Source organism: Nelusetta ayraudi, unplaced genomic scaffold (genome assembly GCF_046127955.1).
Source record: "Nelusetta ayraudi isolate G7.1 ecotype Tasmania unplaced genomic scaffold, CSIRO-AGI_Nayr_v1 ptg000023l, whole genome shotgun sequence".
NCBI classification, from domain to species: Eukaryota; Metazoa; Chordata; class Actinopteri; order Tetraodontiformes; family Monacanthidae; genus Nelusetta; species Nelusetta ayraudi.
In genome coordinates, this window is record NW_027466073.1 from 2,358,239 (window position 1) to 2,380,354 (window position 22,116).

Below are 22,116 nucleotides of genomic sequence, written 5' to 3' on the forward strand. Positions count from 1 at the left end.
TGGGGTTGGGGAAGTAAGTGGTTCACTGCCCAGTGAGGGTGGCAAACCTGGAGGACTGTATTGTGGGGTTGGACGTTCTTAGGGCATTGGACTGTGTCATTAACACAAGTGGCGAGACACACACCTTTCCAGACGGTCAAGTAGTCCATGTCGGGGTGGCTGCAGACTACTTCACGTGTGGCCTGAGGCGTACTGCCTGCCAGACCATGAGGCGGGGACCATAGTGGATGCATTGCTGGAGGGACGTTCAACAGGTTTGGGACACCTGAGGTCAATCACACTGACCAGCAAAGGAACTTCGAATCCCGTGTCCTGCTGCACAGGACTCCATCGCCTGCTCTCCAGCCCTTCTCATGCTGGGTAGAGAGATCCGAACCCCAGTTGAAATGGTGGTGGGCAGGCCGCCAGATGCCTCCCTGGAAACCCGGGGTCGGGAGTATGCCAGGAAGCTCCAGGATCGCCTGGAATCCACACATGAGTTCGCCAGCGACAAATCTAGCGACTTTTCCACGTTTTATTGGAGACTTTTATGGTATTTTGGAGATTTACATGAAAGCATGTATCGTTCCCCAGCAGTTGCTGTTTTCAGTGAGCAGCGGGTGCTGCTGCAAGCCCCTCCCCAGCTCCAAAATAGTCACTGGCGGTCACAGCCTCTTGCCTCGCGCGGCAGTCAGGGAAGGAGCAGAGAGGAGACCCTCACCCCTCCGTGTCCAGGCAGCAAATGAATCACGCACACGCCCTTCCTTACAGAGCGGGATGTAAATGTAAAGGTTTATTCATTGTCATGCTAAAATAAATCACTGCATTTGGCTCACACAGCATGTCACTTACACACCCTTACTTCCAAGAAGAACATATAGTTCAACAACAATCCTCTAAAGCCCTATGCTCATTGCTCAGACTAAGATATTGCACTTTTGTTACCTGTTTTTGGTCAATGTTACATTGACATGTTATTTTGTTGTTCTGTTTTGGATGTGTGTTTTTGCCAGTGCCATAAAGACACAATTTGGTCATTTTTGATAAGAATTTGGTCATATTTAAAAAGAAAACATTGTACTGTCACTTTCATAGAAGAAGGAAAGTTTGTTTTATAAAATATCTACAACAAATATTTATCATAGCATCAAATTGTATGTAACAAATCGATTTGTATCGAATTGGTCGAATTGGTCGAATGAAAGGATATTTTTTGAGTCGAATCGTAACCTGTTTATCTCGATGCATATGAAATTGTTTACCACATAGAGATGTGCAAGCCTAGTATGTATGTATTCTTTATTTATATTTGAGAAAGGGGTGAGCGCTAACCAGCTGAATAATAATTTTGCAATAACAATGTAATAATTTTGCTTTTTTAAAATTTTATTTCAATACTATTTTATGGTAAGGAATTGTTTAATAGATAGACGTCCGGAAGCATTGTCAACTTTGAATATTCAAAATAAAATCTTGAAAAATAAAAGAGCAAGTAGGTTAAACATAACACACAGCAGCACTTACACTCATATCGAATGTTCTCAAACTTGGGACTGTTATCATTCTGGTCCAGTATGAGAATGTTGAGCTGACAAATGCCAATCAGCGGGTCTGCTGCTTGGTCGGTGGCGGTCACAGTCACGGCGTACTCCCGTTGGCGCTCGCGGTCAAACTTCCGAGCAGTCACAATGGCTCCTATACGCACAGACATAACTAGGTTAATAATTAGATGGCTCATTTACACCTCATAGCTCCTTGGCTAATTTTAGAGTAAAATTGCTGAAGTAATTTCCTCAATTTGTCCTTAAGCTAAATGTAAAAGACTGAGCAGATGAGGAGCTGAATAGCTAAGGAGAGGAAAGAATTTCAAAGGGCCTACGCATTGTGTACAAAAGTGTCGGGTGGAAAACAAAAGATTCAACACCTATGTGAAATAGAAGCTTATAAAAGCTTCTACACAAAATATATAAACATAAATGCAATGCAGAAATATAATACGAAACAAAATAATGATTATACAAACATTAACTGACGTGGATCTTTAATGAAAGAAAAGATCAGAGACGAATAACACATTTCCACGGCGAGCGAGTATAACAATGGCCTCAGCTTCAAATGAGTTTCATTTGCTGCAGGATGGCAACAGCAGTATATTTTTCTCTGATGTTGAGGATTCCATACTGTCCTATAACCACTATTAAAAGATTATCAACACAAATGTAAGGGAAGGGGCACTACTGTGTGTGTGTGTGTGTGTGTGTGTGTGGGGGGGGGGGGTAGGTGTTGTTCTATGGCTTAGAGACCATGGCACTGTGGAGAGACAGGAAGTAGAGCAGAAGGTAGCAGAGATTAAAAGAGGATCAGAAATGAGAAGAAGACGAGGAAGCTAGAGAGGTCGGCCTGAGATGGTTTGGACGTGGACAGAGGAGGGACAGTGAGTTGTAGTGAGTAGAATGATGCTGAGGTTGTGTTACAGCCACCCGCCGTCTCGCCTCCTCCCGCTGTGCCATTCACCTTCTGTTTGTCAATTTATGTTAATTTAGGTGTGCCGGTGCCACAAAACCATTCGTGCCCGCTTTGCTGTCCTGTCCGCCTCTGATTGGTGCGCTCAGTCCCGCTCTCAATCCTCGACCCCACCTGCAGTCTGCCGCTCAACCAACCACACGCATCCAATCACGGGACAGCCTCCCACTTATGCAGCGACTTCTCTGCACTTCGGCGCGACTGAACACCCTGCCAGTACGCCTCGAGACCGGTGCACCGTGAACTTGTATTATTGTAAGCGAACTACGTTAGAGCGGCCAAGGGCTAGATTTGTATCCTATCTTTTCTTTTGAGCGTCGAGCTAACCTTGGTTTTAGTAGCGAGGTTTTCTTTTCCCGTTTTGACACCTTTTGTTCGAAATAGATGGCTCTTGTTTTTTGAAGAGTCTCCTTTTGTTATCCTTGTTTATTGATTTAACAGCACCACTTGGTCACCCTAAGTTGTAGTTTTGCCTCGTTTTCTTTGTTTGTTCAGGATAATAAAGCCTATTTTAATCTCTTACACCTACTTATCTCCAGGGTTTTTTTTTTTTTATGTTACAATGTTTCTCCTTTTTAACATCTCAAGCCAGTTGGAACAGGTTGGAACTATAGAGGAAGACCAGAGATGAGATGCATGGATGGATACAGTGAAAGATGACAAGAGTTAGTTGGTGTGAGAAGAAGAAGATGCAGAGGATGGAGTTAGGTGGAGGCAGATGATTGGCTGCGGCCACCCCTGAAGGGAACAGCCCAGAGACAGGAAAGATAGATAGATCTTTGGAGTAAGCAACACAACTCTGTAGGTCTCCACAAATTGGTGGTCCTCTGTTTACAGCTCCTTTGAAAGGAAGCTGAATTGGCTTGAATTTCCAGCCGAAGGCAGCTGGGATGGACTACACAACATCTTGATGAGTGAGAAACATTGTAAGAAAATTGGAAAGTACGGTGGCCTCAGAGGGCCAAGCAAACACATGGCTGGGGAAGTTGGACTATCAGTTCATCATTCACGACTAGTTTCCTTCACCTCATTTTCCCCAGCGGAGTGCTTTAGTAAAAACTGTGTTGTATTACTCTGCTGGTATGAAAAGTGCTATATAAATAAAGTCTGATTGATTGATGGTATTGAGTAACAAGACCAACCCCTCTCCCCTAACCCCCGGAATATTTAGCGTTATGTCGAACAATGTGCACATTTAATTGTTACCTGATACATGACTGAGTTCCATCCCACTGGATGTTAACTGTTGTGTTCAGCATGTGTAAGTACATGGAGTTGACTGGGACGATATGTTTAGGTACCTGTGTCGGGGTGAATGCTGAATGCCGGTATGGTGGAGTCTTTGTGCATGAAGCCGTATGTGACCCTTCCATTGGAGCCTTCGTCAGCATCCACCGCATGGACCTGCAGGACGAATGTCCCCGCTGGCTGATTCTCCAGGACTGACGTGCTCTCTCTGTACTGCTGACACTGAGGGGAGAAGATTGTAATGTAAAATACTTTTATGCCATGCTGAAATGAGTTCCAAACACAAAGATAGTTGAAAAAAAAAAAACGTTGTTTAGTGTGTGTTTTGTGGGCTAAAATAAATATGACCACAAAAAACAAACAAAAAAGCTTTCATAACGATGACATCAAAGGCCATGTTGGGACGGTCTGCCAGTTCACTACACCTGCTGCACCTGCTGATTTGCTGTGGTCCTGCCAGGACTGTGATTGGTTCTCAGGGTTAGCGAACCAAAGGCAGGGAGCTCAGCTACATCACCTACCAGGCCCTGGCAGCTCGCAGCTGTTCAAAAGCAAACAGCTGGGACTGAGCTGAAACTGGGCAAACATTGCCATCACGCTCAGGGCTAAAGTTATCACTAGGCCATTTATGTCTGGAGACAAAATCAAAGAAAAAATATCCGGGGCAATTTAAAAATAAAAACATCACACAAGTAGTGACAGATCTTCGCGCGCTGCATTCGTGGTGTGATCGACAGCTCCTCTTGCCACCTGAACTGATCAGACACAAAGGACTTTATCATACTCTTTGTCGCACTCTCTCATCTCAATCATTTTCTTTCGGTCCTATAGAGCGCTTCCTGGCGTAAAAAGTGCTGCTTGATGCTGTTTGTGACATCCACCTGCAGATAAAAAAGGACGTTCACACATAACAGCTGCTTGTCACGCACCTTGGCATCACATCAACTTACTAGCAATAGTAACCCTTTTATTACTAGATTTGCCTGTTTCTAAGCTATACCTTGCAGAATAAAGCAAGGATCCAAGGTACTAAATTTTGCATGTTATTTATTTATTTATTTATTTATTTTTAGGATCGGGTGAAAGCAGGGTTACACCTTGGAAAAGTGTCCAGTTCATCACAGGGCCACATAGAGAAACAACCATTCACACTTATGATCAATTTAGAGTTCCCAATTCACCTCGCACGCATGTTTTTGGACAGTGGGAGGAAGCCAGAGGCCATGAATCGAATCGAACATGCAACATTCTTGCTGTGAGGAAAATTGTGTGTATATATATATATACATATGTATTTTCACACACACACACACACACACACACACACTCAGGGCGTTAGCAACTATGAGTGTGTAGCAATATGTAAGTAAAAAAAGCAGAATGCACAACACAAATGGAGGATGTCAGTGAGAGTGGGGGAGTGTGAGCACTGCATCACACGGCTCCGTATTTTGACGACAGTGTTTCTATATTATATTAAACCACTGCGCTTTTGAAATGGACCACAGATGACTGCAAAACACCACTATTGTCTTGAGCCAGTCATTGAAGCAATAAAATACTCTCACCCGTCATCATCTTGGCTCGGAACAGAACGAACGCTCGACAAACGCACACAAATGTTTTGGTTTCCCTTAAGGGTGGGAAAAAAAAGAAAGATGTTGACAAACCAATGCTTAGAGCTCATTTTTATTCCTCAAGGTTCGGTCTTCCTGACAGGGTTGCTTTCAAATGTGAGGCACGCACGGTATTAGTTGTGTGTGCACCTCCGCTTTGAGTTATTGTTTACTTCTGACTATGAAGCTTATTGTACGCTGCTTGTGTTGATTTTTCTAAAATGCTCAGAGACAGCATCGCCTTTCCAAACCCAGATGTTCTTCCACTACCACAGTTATTAAAATGCGCGGTTACGCAGATGCTTTGCATAAAATAGAATAGATGCACTTTATTGATTCCAAATTGGGAAACTGTGGTGTTCCAGCACTGAAAACAATAAAATTCATGCACACAGGAAATACGAAAGTCCCAGTGCACACCAGGAAAACAGCCCCCACTCCCACGACCCCAACCCCTTCCCTTCGGTCCTGCACCCCCAAAGGGCCAGTGTGTAATGCGAACCCTGATTGACACCGAATGGAAATGCTCACACACCCTAACGTCCTTTGGCTTGGGTTCGAGCCATTGTTTGAGCAAAACCCTCTTAAATGAATATGACAACTCTGCCTGGAGGCGTCTTGTTTTGGCCGGTCTCGTAAGTCATCTTGACTGCTTCCGCTTTGGAAATCAACATTTCTGTGTGCGTGTGTGTGTGTGCGTGTGTGTGCGTGCGTGTGCGTGTGCGTGCGTGTGCGCGCGCGCACGCGCATTCAAAGTTGAAAACCGCTTGATCAGTGCCGGTAAAAATGATGAATCAAATAACACTGAAGGGATTTAGTATAGAATAAAGAGAAGACTAAAAGGTAAAGATCATGTCCATGTTACTTTATTATCTTAAATTAAGAAGGAAAGAAATGAATCTATTAGATAAACGAAAGCCTTATTGTAGAGTTGTACTGTAGTGTTTCGAAGTCCACACTTTGATGTGTAGACATCGTTGAAGGTGTGAGTCTCCACGGTGTGTTTGGAGGTCCAGACTTGTAAGTCTTCTCTTGGCAAATTGTTTGTAAAAAAAATATATACTGCATATTTTACATTTGAAGTAATTGTGTCACTAAAGTTATGTGTGTGTGTGTGTGTGTGTGTGTGTGTGTGTGTGTGTCTAAATGTACAAATACACATTTTGTGTACATGCAGATGTACTATTGTATATATTTTCTATGTATATCTAACAGATGACAGTTCACTAACACGCTCTCCTTCTCTCTCTCACTCTCTCTCTCTCCCTCTCTCTCTCTCCCTCTCTCTGTCTGGGGCTCTTGGCGGGTCATGCGTCGGTGCTATGGGATGAAAGGCACATTTCATAGAATATTTCACGCATTTATGGCAGCGGGAGACTCCTAAGAGACACAACTGAGCATATAGAGCACATGAAATGTTGCAGAGCAGCAGCCCTGCCCCTCCCTCCCCCGCACCCGCCCCCTGTTTGCTTCTCTCTTCTTCTCTTCTCTTCTCTTCTCTTCCAAATCATCTTGTCTCTCTGCTTCTTTCGAGCTCGGAGGTGAAGCTCAGAGGGGGACACTGGTGACTTACCCCCAGCAGAGAAAGAGAAAAAGGCTGCTTGCCTCTAATACTGGTTCAAAATATCACATGGGGCTTAGAAAAGACACCTCATTTAAAATGAAGGCATGACCGGGGGGAAAAAAAAAAAGAAAGAAAAAAGTGACAATATGAAGCTTCTAGAGTCGGGTGAGAGCAGCATTGGTGCCACATTCCTCAAAGCTTTAATTAAAAGTGTGGGATGATGTAGGCGGGAGATGAAAGAACATAGATGAGTGGTCATATAGGTTAACGTCTCCTCCAGAGAGAAGAGCCAAGGGGGGCTAATAATTACAGGAGGAGGAGAGATGCACGAGAGCGGCGCAAAAGCAGGCGATGCTCACGATTTAAAACCAAACAAAGAAAACGGAAAAAGAAAGTCGTCCCACCTTCTCAAAGACCGGCTTGTTGTTATTCACGTCGTCCACCCCGACAACAACCTGCGCGGTGGACGACAAGGCCTGGGGTCCGCCTGAGGCGTTGTCGTCTGTGGCTGTAACATTGAGCACGTACTCGACGCCCTGCAGGTGTGGGGGCGGGCTGGAGCGCAGGCGGATCAAACCTTCAAGAGAGCAGAAGAGGACGACAACGACACATGAGTCGCTTTATGTGGAATGAGATGTTCAGCCTCAGCCTGATCCACTGGGATTTCAGGGCTCAATCACATGCACGACATTCAGGCTAACAGAGTGGCCAACCCTGTTGCTGCCAATGTCACGCACCCTTTCCCTTCCGACAGATGGATAGATGGATGGATGGATGGATGGATAGATAGATAGATAGATAGATAGGTAGATGGATAGATAGATAGATAGATAGATGGATGGATAGGTAGATAGGTAGATAGGTAGATAGATAGATGGATGGATGGATGGATGGATATATAGATAGATAGATAGGTAGATAGATAGATAGATGGATAGATCGATAGATAGATAGATAGATAGATAGATGGATGGATAGATGGATGGATGGATATATAGATAGATAGATAGGTAGATAGATAGATAGATGGATAGATGGATGGATAGATGGATGGATGGATAGATAGATAGATAGATAATTTTATTTTTCTTGAAGGAAATTCAATTTCTCAGCTGCATGATCATCAGCAATCAGTTCATAAAAAGTGCAGCGAAAGAATAATTAAAATAAAGAAGTAACAGAATGATTAACATAAAGTTTTGAGGTAAAAAAAAAAAAAAAAAAAGGAAAGAAAAAGTGACAATGCCAGTGGTATTGAGGTTTAAAAAGTAAAATGCAGAATTGCAAAATGTAAAGTGCAAAGTGCATCAATGTGCATAAATATTTGGGCCAACACTCCACTCACCCCTCATATCCCCCCCCCCCCCCTCCCCAGTGTTGTGTTAAAGAGCCTGACGGCTCCCCTGATCTGTCTGTGGAGCAGCTCAGTGAGAGCAGCGCCCCCAACCATCACCACCAGCTCCAGGCAAAAAGAAAAACAAACCCGTTCCTTGCTATGACCTCATGTTTTGCTGGCATTTTGCTAATGTTTTTAATTGTAATATTGGAGGGCTGGTTGAGCGGAGGCAGTTTCATTCCGCTTTCTCTCATCGTATAATCATACTGTTTCAGAGAAAACTTGATTCATTTTTTTAAGTAGTAATTAAAGTAGTAATCTAAAGTCACCAAACTTTTGTTTTGAAGATAATTATTCCTCCTGAACCCCTAAACTTCGAAATCTGAATCATCATCCTTTGTTCAAAAAGAATAAAAACATTTTGACGAATTGTAAAATGACACAGTCCAACCATGCATCCCTCCCTCACACCTGCATTTCAAAAGATCCTTCATCACTTTGCTGTTGGTCTTGACACTGGAGTGCATGAGAACGGCTGTTTCACAACATGTCAGGCAAAGGTTAGCAGACTTCTGTCTCGATATATAAAATCAAACATTTCAGTCAAAGAAGAACCAAGCCCAAAATCAGGCTGCGTTCAAACGCTTGTTTTGAACATGCACAGTGTTGGTAAATTGAGGTAATGGCGGACTAAACCTCACGGCGTTTCAAGTAAAAAATACTGTTTTAACACCTGACCACGGCCAACAACAACAACAACAACAACAACAACAACAACGACAACAACAGAACAAAAGGAGTTGGTGAAAGCTGCATATTGCTTCAAAGCTAGTGTAAGTTCAATTGCACATGTGAAGCTACTGATCGCACAAATCACGAGCATGTAAATGCGTTAGTCCGACTACGATTGGAGTTTGAGAACGCTGTGGTAGATGCGGGCTTCGACAGTAAAATCGCCAGTAATATTTTGTGTACGTTTACGCGAATTTCTGACCAATCTACAGACGGTGGCGCAGCACATTTACGGCTGTTTGGGGAGGAAACTCGTTGAATTGAAGACCAGGGCCCCGTAGCCAACTTTCCCTGCACCTTCTTAAAATAAATAAATGTCAATTGAATTATGATGGTGTCTGTTTGTTTCGTAGATGCAAAAAAAAAAAAAGAGATGACACTAAGCACTCAAACTGTTCCGCAGCTACTCGCGGAGCGATTCTACAGCCAAAAGTGCCCAACAACAAAGAACACCGGCCACCGCCGGACTCGTGAATTCTTCTTTTCGTCCCTGTCAAATATTTGTCCATCCTGTGTACCTGAGCAGCGTTTTTCTGAGCTACAACCTACTGAACACTTTTTTTTAATTGTTCCGCCGTGGAAAAAGTTCCGACGTGAAAACATCTCAAAATCCTCCTCAAAGTACGCAAACTTATGTTAATTTCACCGATGGTGCTTAATAAATTGAAGACCTCACCATGCCTCAAAGAAACTTTAAAATACAGTTTAATCAACTCATGCAGACGAGCCATGGTGCCTCCGTTTGCCTCACTCCATTTAGTTTAGATTCATTATGAAATGATGTGAACATTATCACGTAAAAACTCGAAAATGATCACGTTTTAACGCGAAAGTATCACGTTATAATGTGAAAGTATTACGTAAAAACGTGAAAGTATTACGTTATAAAGTGATACTGAGCCCTGTTTTTTTTTTTTTTTTTCTAGGGTGGCAGCAATGCGCTTCCGTAGATAACAATGTGTAGTGTTCAGTGGAATGACCATTGTTTTTTTCTGTTGGTGGTGACTGTTTACTGAGACAAGGAGTGAGATTTCCGTAAATAGATCCTGGAACTTAGCCTGGTCTGGAGCAGGCTCACCCCACAGAATAAATCTCCATGGTAACGTATACCATAACATATCCCACGTTTGTTGTGCAACCGGATCACAAATAAAGTATTCCAGGATAACCAAGATATCCCGGTTTAATCCCCTATCCTAGTTTTGTGCAACGGGCCCCAGTACGGACATTACAAAGGTTAAAGGTTACCCGGAAGTTACCATGCTGAAAGACTCATATCGCCCCCTAGTGTGGGAGAAGTGGACGTGTCCCAGTGAAACATTTAATTTTCTCAGCTGCATGTACACGGGGACAAGGAGAGTCCGATTAAAGGAGAAACCGAGTTATGAGCTTAGTTCGATTAAGCTCTGCATGTAAATGTAGTGACTGGTCCAGCAGTTTGCTTCACACACGCATTTTTCCTCTGGCTCTAAAGGCCAATTCCTTAATTATCGCTCCAAACATACACATAGTTGAACCAATTGATATTCCTTTTTAGTGCCATCATTCCATCATGCCGACACTTCATTCCGCCCCGCTCTCTCCCTCTCCCCCGCTCTCTCCCTCCCTACCCCCTCCCTTTTTCCCTCTCTCCCTCTCTCTGGCTCCCTTCTCCCGTCCGGTGTGGGCGTCTCATCTACATGCAGCTTTGAATGAGTCCAGTCCACTCTACATTCATCTCACACTCTGCTGTGTTTACTTGGTGTGTGTGTGTGTGTGTGTGTGTGGCCTAGAAGTGCAGAAACACTTATTATATCCTTATCTTCAGAGGTGGGGGGAGTGTGTGATGTGTCTGACACCTGAGAACCTACAACAGACCCACGGCACCACTTATACTTTGCTTGTGTTTTATTCAATGTTTTCTGTCTGATCATTCAAGCGTGGTGTGAAAAGCTCACAATCTCCATTACGACACCCGCCATTAAATCTTTACAAATATGCATCCTGCATGTTAAGGATAATTAGATTGCTATTGAGTAACAGTCAGGAAGATAGGGACTCCGCCACACTCGAATATTGATGGGTATTTCACACACTGTCCTCTCTGATTGGCAAAGAGTATAGGTGATGTGAGGAGGATCTGAGGGCCACTGATATGAACTGACCACTTGAATCAGCAAGTGGGGGAAGATTATGGCAGCGGTAGCTCACTGACATACCAGCTGGATTTGCTGCCGCTGAGCAGATGGATGGAGTGTTTTGGTGACCCACCTCATAGGAAGAACAAATATGGTTCTGGGATATGTCGAAAACTGTTGCTTTCAAGTCAATTGAAACTGAACAAAACCCAAGTTCCAACAAAATCCGTCTTTGAAGTCCCACGGAATTTAGCTCTTTATTGAAATGACTCTTAAAACACTGAAAAAAAAAAAAAAAGATCAATGAAATAAAGCTATTTTATGACTTACTGGCTGTAAATATAATTTATTCAAGTTTGAAGGGCTGGATTAAAAACTTTAACGGGGCCGCATATGCCACATGCCTTTGTCTGTACACTCATTAGTCACGTGTGTTAGCGACCGCTCTCACTGACTGTGGTGCAGTAGTGGGTTTATCCATCTGTGTCCATTTATATGATGACACTATTTGTATTGTTTGGATGAGGGGAGGGGAAGAGTTTGTGTTCACCAGTGTGTGATTTAGGTTTTGCATGTTTTTTAAGGCTGAACTGTAGCCAACCAAAATGAAAAAAGGGGCAAGTTTAGCAAATGCTCAGGCAAAGTAGATCATTTTGTAGGTTGTGCGCCTTGATTTAATGTTGTTATGACATTGTGTTATGTCATGGGGCAACATGTTTTCTTTGAGCTCTGTGTCACAGACAAATTCTCAACATGCAAACTGTTGGCTTCCAGCTTTATTACTTAGTGCTGGTCCATCAATTTGACCCAATTTCCAACAAGCCATTTGTTTATTTATTTTTTCACAAGAGTATGAAATTGGGCATTGGGATTACATGGGATTTTTTTTCACAGACCAACGTATAAATCCTGATAAATCAATTTTCTTTAAATTAACAAATAATGATAAAATGTGTAAAACTTGACATATTTGTCACAGGAAACACTTACTCAAGAAAGGGACCCATAATAGTTCAAATCTATTTGTTTACACCTCACCGATTACATTAAGTAGGTCCAAGCAAAGCACTTTTGTTGATGTAGTATTGTATTTTAATTTTTAGAAACTGGACCTGTGTCCTACTCAGAAGCTGTAATACAAATACTACGAAATGTGATTCAGGCAAAATTAAAGGAATACCACTGAAGGATTTTATCATGGCCTTCCAAAGCCACTGATGGACCAACACATATTATTTTTCAGAAAAATGATTTGGGTTTTTACCGTGCAAAGGAACAATTTCACACAGAAAAAATAGTTTTGTTTTTTTTAAATAATCAATAAACTATGTTTTATTGAAAGAATGTATTTACTGACTCCTCTCCAACACTGACCCCGTGACCATGACTTGTATTATATATCTGCTTTTTTAAATGGATCAGACTGTAAAGTGATGCCTTGTGATGTCTTTCAGGTGCCTTCGTAATGTGTATGGGCTGAGATAATCTCATTTGAAGTCAGTGAGTATAACGTTAACGTTCAGAGACCTGGGTCAATGTCAGCACTCCTCTGAGATTCTCCTGCATGAAGCAAATTTGCTACCTGTGCATTCCTGTTTCACTTTCCCTAAAAGCCATGGTGGTTAATCCTTTCTCCAATCCTTGTTTATCATCAGTTAAATAATCTGTCGAATGCAAAGCAAAGAGACCCTGATGAAACTTAGTAAAGATGATTTTCAGATTAGGTTGGATCCTATTAGCACTTCCAGTACTTCCATTGCATTCAGACCAAATCATGTATATACAGTACATGCGTACACATTCTGAAATAGCAAAAGCCAAGACAGTCCGACCATTATTTTTCCACCCATCCATTTATCCATCCATCCCTCCATCCATCCATCCATTTTCTATACCCACTTCTTCCTGCACTCCCGATCGCAGGGGTCTGCTGGAGCCTGTTATCACATTTTTTTTTTTTTTTTCATTTTTAAAGAATTAATTAAAAGGTGGGGGTCTCCTGGGGCCTTTCATGTTCTCCCTGTGTCGGCGTTGGTTCTCTGTGGGTTCTCCGGCTTCCTCCCACAGTCCAACAAGAACATGCGTGCGAGGTGAATAAGGTAACTCTAAATTCTCCATATGCGTGTGAATGGGTGTATGATTGTTTGTCACTCTGTGGTTCCCTGCTGGTGACCTGTCCAGGGTGTCACCCCGCTTTCACCACATGACAGCTGGTTTGAGGCTGATCCCACACAACCTTGAGTGAGTGCAGGAGGAAGCAAGTATTGAAGATGGGTGGGTGGACGGAATTATTTCAAGAAGGTCAGAAAACCACATCATGAGTGTATTTTGTTATGCATCATTTTCACCAGTTGTTCCAAAAACATGGCATTACACGATACTTTGTCAATTGTCAATTAAATGTTTTCATCTTAATGTTTATGATGGAATATAAGGCAGATAGTGAGATATATCAGTGTGCAAAAACAGTATAATCTTACATCAGTAATAAATACTCTAGAAGGCTTCTGGATTATTTATTTTTTCATAAATGGAAATCCTGCTCATGTACGTCCTCAGAAACATGAAGTTGTCATCACACCAGAAAACGTATGTATGAGTGTAGCCGCTGCAAAAAATGCAATAAGAGACCAAGCAACAAGCCCACTGTCCTCAGCCACGCTGCAGCAGTAGGCAGTGTGTTCATGCTTAATGAACTGAGACAGATGGCCTGATAAATGTGACCAGTTCAGTAAAGAAGGGAGCAGGCAGGCAGACTCACACACACACACACACACACACACCAGAGGCGTCCTGTGGTCCGAACTCTTCTTCTCTCCTCCGCCTGCTGGTTGAAATTAAGGTATAATGGGAGCTAAAAGCTTCAGATGAGAACAACACGTGCTGGCTAAGTGGTTGAAAATGGGACATGGGAAAGGTTTTAGGACGTTCAAGGAACAAAAGCACACAGCAGGCATCTGTTCTGATCTATTAGACATGTGTCCCTGTTGTATGGAGGAGATGGCTGCGTGTTTTGTGCCCTGCGACCATTCTGTCTCTGTTTGTGTGTGTGTGTGTTTGTCATGTGTTGCACTGCATTCAGTGAGTGTGTGTGCAAATGCTTTGTTCACAGTGATTCTCTGAACTTTCAAGCTCGTTTTTTTTTTTGTTTTTTGTTTTTTTTTTATCCCTTTATTTGGTCACATTTTAGTTTTTCACTATTTGTTGGAGCCATGCAGTGATTTTGCCATCACTTATCCCGGTTTCTATTTGTTTGATCTGGTTGCCATGGTGATGGGGACGTTTTTGGATCACGTGGGCACCGTAGATGATCTCCATGAGTTATATTAGGGCCATATCAGGGTTTGTCTGACAGCTTTGTTACATGCTTGCAAACTGTGTCCATGTTTTTTTGTGTTTGTTTTTTTTTTTACGATCCATTCAAATGTAAGCAAAGTGCTGTTTTCACTTCATTAAACCTTTATAAAACCTAACTGTGGACTCAGGGCGCTTCTCGATCAGCAGCATGCAGCACATCATACAAATATCTAGGAGCCAATCCCGACCTCTCAAGCGACTTTAAAAGGACTGGAAAGCCGCATCACTATTTATATTGCAATAAAAGAGTGTAGGGAGTTTTACACTGAGCATGCCTGCACGGCGGAGCGAGCGAGCGAGCGATGGCCAGCACATATCATTGCATGTGGGAGATGGAGAAGATGTTTCCTCGGGGGGGTCACTCTGCAGCCGTCACTTCACATAAAGACAGGCAGCCAGGGAGGAGGCAGGAGGGCGGGGAGTACGGGAAGGGGGGGAGAGAGATGGAAAAGAGGACAGGGATGTGCAAGAGGACAACAATGGGAGGAGCTCAGTCTTTCAACTCCACTTTATTTTCTAAAATCTGTCAAAGCGAAGCTGGAGCCGCAGCAAAGAGCTGGAGGTGGAGGTGGAGGTGGAGGTGGAGAAGGAGGGGGGGGAGAAGGCCAGATTAACAGTGGATTCCTCTCAGTGGATCAGAGGGAGGAATGTAAGCAATGTAAGATGGTGAACTGAGCCATCCCTCCATCCATCCATCCATCCTTCCATCCATCCATTTGCTGCAGACACAATGGATGGTGGGCGAGCTGGGCAGAATTTATTCCAGATTACATGATACTTTTTTAGAACTACGCTATTAAAGCAGGTACGACTGGATTTGGTTTGGCATCGTTCCTACAGGCAGCAGCAAATATACTGTCTAAAAGGGCAAGAACACTTGACGAGTGGAGGCTGATCCTTCTTACTACCAGCCGAATAGAACAGCTCCCTAAAAATTGGGCTCTTTCATTTTCTATCATGCACATTTAGCCGTGAGAAAAATATCACCAAGGGGGAAATGAGGAAGATCTGATCCAAGTCTATAGGCCCCAGTTTCTCCTCAGCTGTCACATATTTCCTTCTCTCTAACGGATTCGGCCCTCCTGTATTTATGGTTTTTAATAGGCCGAGCGTGATCACCATATTGACTCTCTCTGCTGGGATCCTCGGAACGAGCGTCCCTGCATCTCAGCAGCAGCTCAGCGTGACTTACAGGCAAAATCAAGGTGGAGCGGGAGGCCGAGAAGCAGAGCTGCTGCACCTGCTGCACCTGCTGCTGCTGCTGCTGCTGCTGCTGCCAGGAGGGCTGCAGAACAATGGCTTGAATTATTGTTAGACATTTAGCATGAGAAAAGAGGAGAGGGATGGAGGGAGGCGCAGCAATAAGAGTGAAGAGGAGGCAATAAACCATTTCATTTGTAGTAAAGAGGGAGTGAGATGGGCTGGGAGGGCAGCGGGGGCGTGGGGGTAATAAAGTGATTTTAATGACCAAATACTGGGCTGTTTGAAATAACATTGGGAGTCATTTTTCCAGCGTAATGGTGTCACACTCAGTTGCAGACAACGTCTGTACTGGGATCCATCTGTCAATGTCTGACTGCGGCTGGACGTCAAGCTGCTTTATGGACTATCAGACATGTATTTAAATGGGGACAAATAAGAACGAAAAAACGGAGGTCAGATTTATGAAACACACGCAGGTTGAAGCATCTCACTGCTAATAGTTTTTTCTGTATCTGGTTCAAAGGAGGCGAACGTGTTGCTGATACTACGTGCACTGACCCTGTCAAAGGCTTTTCATATTGGAAGCTTATCATTCAAGCATTCCCATGTCGTCAATATCAGAATTTGTTAAAGCAAAAATAGAAGAAAGAAGAAATTTGGAATGTGGACTATGCAACGGATGCTGGCAAGTCCCTCAATACGGATTAAAAAGAAGAAAAAGAACAAGCCAAAGTAGATTGGAAATGGCTGTGAAATGAAAGGAACGATGATAGAAAATCTGCACCTAATGAAACAAAATTACAATAAATTAAAAAAGAAAATACACGGTATTTAACAATCTTATGGACTTCTTATTTTAAATGATTTTACAAGTGTAAAAATCCAAATTCCAAGAGAATTCTCAGCACTCCCAAAAAGAGAGGTGCGTCGGAGAAGGGTGCCACCCCTGAGAAAAAAGCTCCCGCACACTGCTCGACTCTCTTCCTTTGGTTGTCATTGCAAGACCTTGCAATAAAAAACAAGTGTCTTTGCAAGACCTTCATCAGGCATCACACCTGTGATGCCTGATGAAGGTCTTTTGACAAGTGTAAAAATAAATTGCTAGTGCGAGGAAGTTGTTCACAAAATGGTCACTTGGAAAATTCATATCATTCATCATATCTTGATTTGGATGCAGAATCTGCCCTCTTCTGTGTCCCTGACGCCTCTGAGAACTGTGGATATGTTTAGTGTCAAGTATTACAAACACATTTATACCTCTTTGATCTAAACATGTTGGTGGGCAGCGTGAGTTCGAGGAACGCAATAAACAATTATCACAGCACATGTTTTAACATCAAGACTTTCTGAACTGCACTTTGATGTGAAAACAAGCACAAACCCACAACAGTAAAACTGAAAAAAAAAAAACGCTCGATGTTTGGCTTTTGTGTGCCTCAGGCTCATTAAATATGAATGACAAATTCATTGGTCTAAAAAAACCAAAACAAAACAATGACTAAAAAGAGAAAACAGATGAAAACCACGGAACAAGTCTTACCTTTCTGGCTGTCGATCACAAAATTGCCCTCCTCGTTCCCCACGGTGATCTTGTACGTGATGCCGTCGCCATCAGGATCCTTCGCCAGAACTGTTGCAACAAGCGTGTTGGGACCCGCGTCCTCCGAGACAAACGTCCGATACCTGAAAAAAAAACCCAGTTAACGTCTCCATTAGTCATGGGTCAAAACGGGGTCGCTCCATATCCAGTCGCAGAGTTGGCGGCGATTCACACCGCGTTTCAGTGGAGATTTTGTGCGACAGACAAACGTCAAACAAAATGACATTGGAAATGGGATGAACCATACAATAAATATCTTAATATATAAGACATACATATATATATATATGAACTTTTAATAAAATAATACAAGCAACAAAAAAATCTAAGGAGTCGCTTGGGAGCCAAAAGAACCACCGGATCTTTTTGGTGATCCGAGCACACACGAAGCAAATTGAGTGAGTCGTTGGGGGGGGGGCAGTGTTGACTCCAAAGCAAATAGGTGAAGGGTTCGTTAGTGCTGCTCATTACCAGCAACCCCAGTCGTGCGACACTTCCTGATGAAACGTGGGATGAGTCATGTGTGAGTCAGAACTAAAAAAAAAAGAGGCTTGATTTAGAGCCGTAGCATATGTTCCCTTCAATAACGCAGACAAAGCACGATTTTTGAACAGCACCTACGAACCTACCGTGCATCAAAGTAGGAAGTAGGAAAATATGGGAGAACGACCTTTATATATTTATAAGCTATTTAAAATCCACATTGTAATAAAATTATTATTTCGACAAGCACGTTGCATTGTTATGCATGGATGCAACTTGTAGCTTCTTTGCATCAGAGCTAGTAACACCAGCTTTTATTCACTGTACTGCCAGGTGGAGACCCACCACATATACATATATATATGTATATATATATATATATATATATATATATATATATATATATATATATATATATATATATACATATATATATATATATATATATATATATATATATATATATATATATATATATATATATATACATATATATATATGTATATATATATGTATATGTATATATATATATATATATATATATATATATATATATATATATATATATATGTATATATATATATATATATATATATATATATATATATATATATGTATATATATATATATATATATATATATATATATATATATATATATATATATGTTGCTTTGAGGCTTTAAGGGGGTATCATGGGTTAATTGGTGAGAGAAATACAGGGAGGTCCGGGGGGGGTCCGTGTCAGACAGACATTCCCAGACTGCAGACTGGACTCTGAACAGCTACGGTTTCCGTTTTTTTTTTTATGCTCTCACCATAAAATTGAATTCCACACCACTACAGACTCTCTGGGTTATTTATCAGCTACACACCAAAACATGGCAGAGTATGGGTGGACGCATTCCAACTGCTCGGCAACAGGCGTGCGAGTTGGCGCTCCCCGCTCGTTCATTTGATATCAGTTTCCTCTCCGAGCTGGAGTGCAGTAATCTGTTTTCAGGGATGTTGACTCTCGAAAGCAGATCAAAAGATGAGGTGGAAGAGTGAGCACACATCGAAAGGGCAAACACAAGGGCACGAAGCCCGCGTTCACTGGTGTGCAGTATTACAATTTATAAAGCGGAACATTTGTCCTGATGTCATGGCATAAAAGCACTCAGTCATCACACATGTCACTGTAATCTGCTATAATACTATATACTATAATTACTGGGGAGGAGAAAAGAACGTCCTCTTAAAACTGTGAAGTCAGGAAGTACGGTACCCCACAGAGTGCTAAGTTTTAACACAAACACTACATTTTACAGTAGAAAATAATCAGTGGCGGCTGCTGGTTTCAAAGAGGGGAAGCTCATTTCCGGCCTCAACCCTGTTGCCCCGTTGTTGCTCTCATCTACAGCAGTGATCCCCAACCTTTTTAGCACCACGGCCCGGTTCAATGTGAGACTATTTTCACGGACCGGCATGAGCGTCCAAAGATCGTTGACGGGGGGTTGGGGTGTGGAGGAGATGGCGAATGACACTCATGTTGCTCGCTAGCTTGCTAGCTTGTGGGTTTAATCTCGCGGTAACGTATCAGATGACCGAGACAAGCGCCTTGACATGCGTCAAGAGTTGAGCGTTAGGTGGACGTAACGGAGAGAACCCGGTAATTTTTCGGAAATAAAATTGTTCACTCAGATAATGAATGAAAGGGGATTAATATGACCCACGGACCGGCACCGGTCCGCGGCCCGGTGGTTGGGGACCACTGGTCTACAGCATGAATGAACAAACGGGGCTAACTACATTTTAATTATTTAAATTCAAATTTATATAAACCCAAACCGTAAAAAAAAAAACAAGTGCGACGACTGAAGCAAGAGTGTGATAATTTGCAGTGTATTCATCGAAATCGGAAGGTACACAGTTTAACGCATTTTCAGACAATGACACTTAAACAGCACATGTTTGACCATTTATTTTGACATTTTAGGGCAAGCTGCGCTTCCCTTGCAGTCTTAGAGAAATGACTCGACGATAATAATTCAATAATTCAATAATTCAATAACTCAAAATTCAAAATACTTGTAGGCTATATCAGTTTTGGCCAGGGCATGAGAAGGGTAGGAACGTAGTGGGTAGGTGAGGTGGGGTGTGGGTCAGTGACTGACAAAGCACTTAATAGATGTTGGTGTTAAAGTCTCTCAGAAACTCGTGCTGATGCGTGCGGTAGTTCCCTTCCCACCTCCACTTCCACAGTTTCCCCTCTTTCTGGCCTCTACACTTGAAAATTACTTTTTTTTTTTTTGCATGAAGCCAGTTGTAGTCGAGGCCTGGCAGAGCATCACCAGGGATGAAACCCAGCATCTGGTGATGTCTATGCGTTCCAGACTTCAGGCTTTAATTGACTGCAAAGGATTTGAAACCAAGCATTAAAATGTGAACGTTTGATTTATGATGGTTAATTTGTCCCATTACTTTTGGTCCCTTAAAAAGTAGGAGGCACAAATACAAACTGTTGTAATTCCTGTTCACCTGATTTGGATACAAATACTATCAAATTAAAGCTGAAAGTCTGCAATTTGCACATCCTTGTTCATTTAATTTCGAAATCCCACAAACTGGAAGAACCAATTTGGAAGAACCGAGAAAAATCACAGCATCTCGTCTCGTCACAGTTTGCCCCCCCCCAGCAGGCAATGTCTCAAAGGATAACTTCAGTCTCAATCTATTGCAAAGCTAGCATAAATTAGCACACAAGCATAACACATACAAACAACAAGACTTTTTTTTCTTGTATTTGTGTGATATTTTTTCAGGTCAGGTATTCTTTTAAGCAGCTTTATGCATTAAACTACCTGGTGTGGGAGTCTCGGGTTACCTGGACACTCCCATTTGAATGGACTGAAGATGGCCTGTGCCAGGTTCTGTCTGTCGCAGCCAAATTTTTCAAGTGTTTGTTTTACTTTCTTTTTTTTTTTTTTTACCTTGTTTTCCTTCCTTTGGTTGATCTTAGGGCACAAAATAAAAATACTTATAAATAAAAACCCAATGTTGTCCCAGTATGTCACTGCCTGATATCAGCTGTGAAAAATAATTAGTGGGTTTTAATTATTGAGGTCATTTAGATAAGGGATGACTGGAGACTGCTGTGTGTTTGTGTGTTTGTGGGAGCGTGCACTTGCCTCTCGGCACTCAGAATGAACAAATGAACAATTGCACAACTGCTGCCTCCAAAGCCCTGCAATCCAACCCCGAGTGCTGGATGAAATGCAAGAAAGCAAAGTGTTTTGTGTCTGCGACACAACGCTGTGCCATACAAACAACCACTCAATCCCAGTCACTGAAGTTGGTCAGTGTGCAGCACAAGGGAAATAATAATAGCCTTATTTGTGCAGCATACATTTGAATAACCCTGAAATTGAAACTGCGACAGCTTCCTCTTCCTTGCAAATTATGTCGCTGGCTTTGACCTTCAGCCAATCATCTTCATCACAATTCCATGTATAAATGCATTGAGTTGCTAAAAAATTAATACATAACCAGATTTGGATGAACATTCAGCTGTTAAAATAAATAAAGAAATACCATCGCTAAAAAAAAAAAAACGATATCGGAGATCTTGACATCATATTCATAAAATATCTGACAGGTAAAAGTGCCTCCTTATTCCACACTGATTTATGCCAGTCATTTTGGAGAGCCAATGTAATTGCATAACAACATGTGCTTGATATAAACTGTGCACTTTCCACCATTTACATAAAGATGAAATAGTAAAATGACTCGTGACTAGTGTTACGCAAAATACCAAAGCAACCAAAACAACCATCATTAGCAGGAATGTGTTTTCAAAAATGTTGTGGGCTAATTTTGAACAGATGTCGCAAAGGTTTTTGCATTCTATACTTAAGTAAAAGTATGGATACCACTGTAAATAAATTATCTGGTAAGAGTAAAAGTACTTATTCAACTCCATTACTAAAGCAAAAGTAAGAAAGTACAGGTTCTGAAATATACTTTAGTAAAAAAAAAACTGCAGTACTCTAGAATAATCTCCCTCTAAACTATGGTCCACTTTTACATTGAACGACAGAACTGCAGAGTTCAAATATTGTAGCTCCACTTCAAGCAACAACAACTATAAAACTGTGAACAGTTTTTGTATCTTTTAAACACAAAAGTAACAATCACGTTTTTCCAAGGTAAGTAGAAAGTACAGCTGTTTACAAATGTAGAGAGCAGGTGCAGATACCTGAAAAATCTACTGAAGCACAGCAGCAAAGTATTTATACCTTCCAACCTCTGCTTTTGA

The 22,116-nt window shown here is 42.0% G+C and overlaps 1 protein-coding gene across 1 annotated transcript in view; it reads right to left on the bottom strand.

Annotated features, from left to right (window-relative positions):
* Positions 1 to 22,116, bottom strand: part of LOC142889654 (neural-cadherin-like) — a 310,909-nt gene that overhangs the window by 184,979 nt on the left and 103,814 nt on the right. The window contains exons 7-10 of the mRNA XM_076028445.1: positions 17,276 to 17,418; positions 7,335 to 7,507; positions 3,804 to 3,972; positions 1,504 to 1,674 (exon numbers count right to left, since the gene is read on the bottom strand). Coding sequence (XP_075884560.1) covers positions 1,504 to 1,674; positions 3,804 to 3,972; positions 7,335 to 7,507; positions 17,276 to 17,418 — 656 coding nt within the window. The remainder of the gene's footprint in view (positions 1 to 1,503; positions 1,675 to 3,803; positions 3,973 to 7,334; positions 7,508 to 17,275; positions 17,419 to 22,116) is intronic.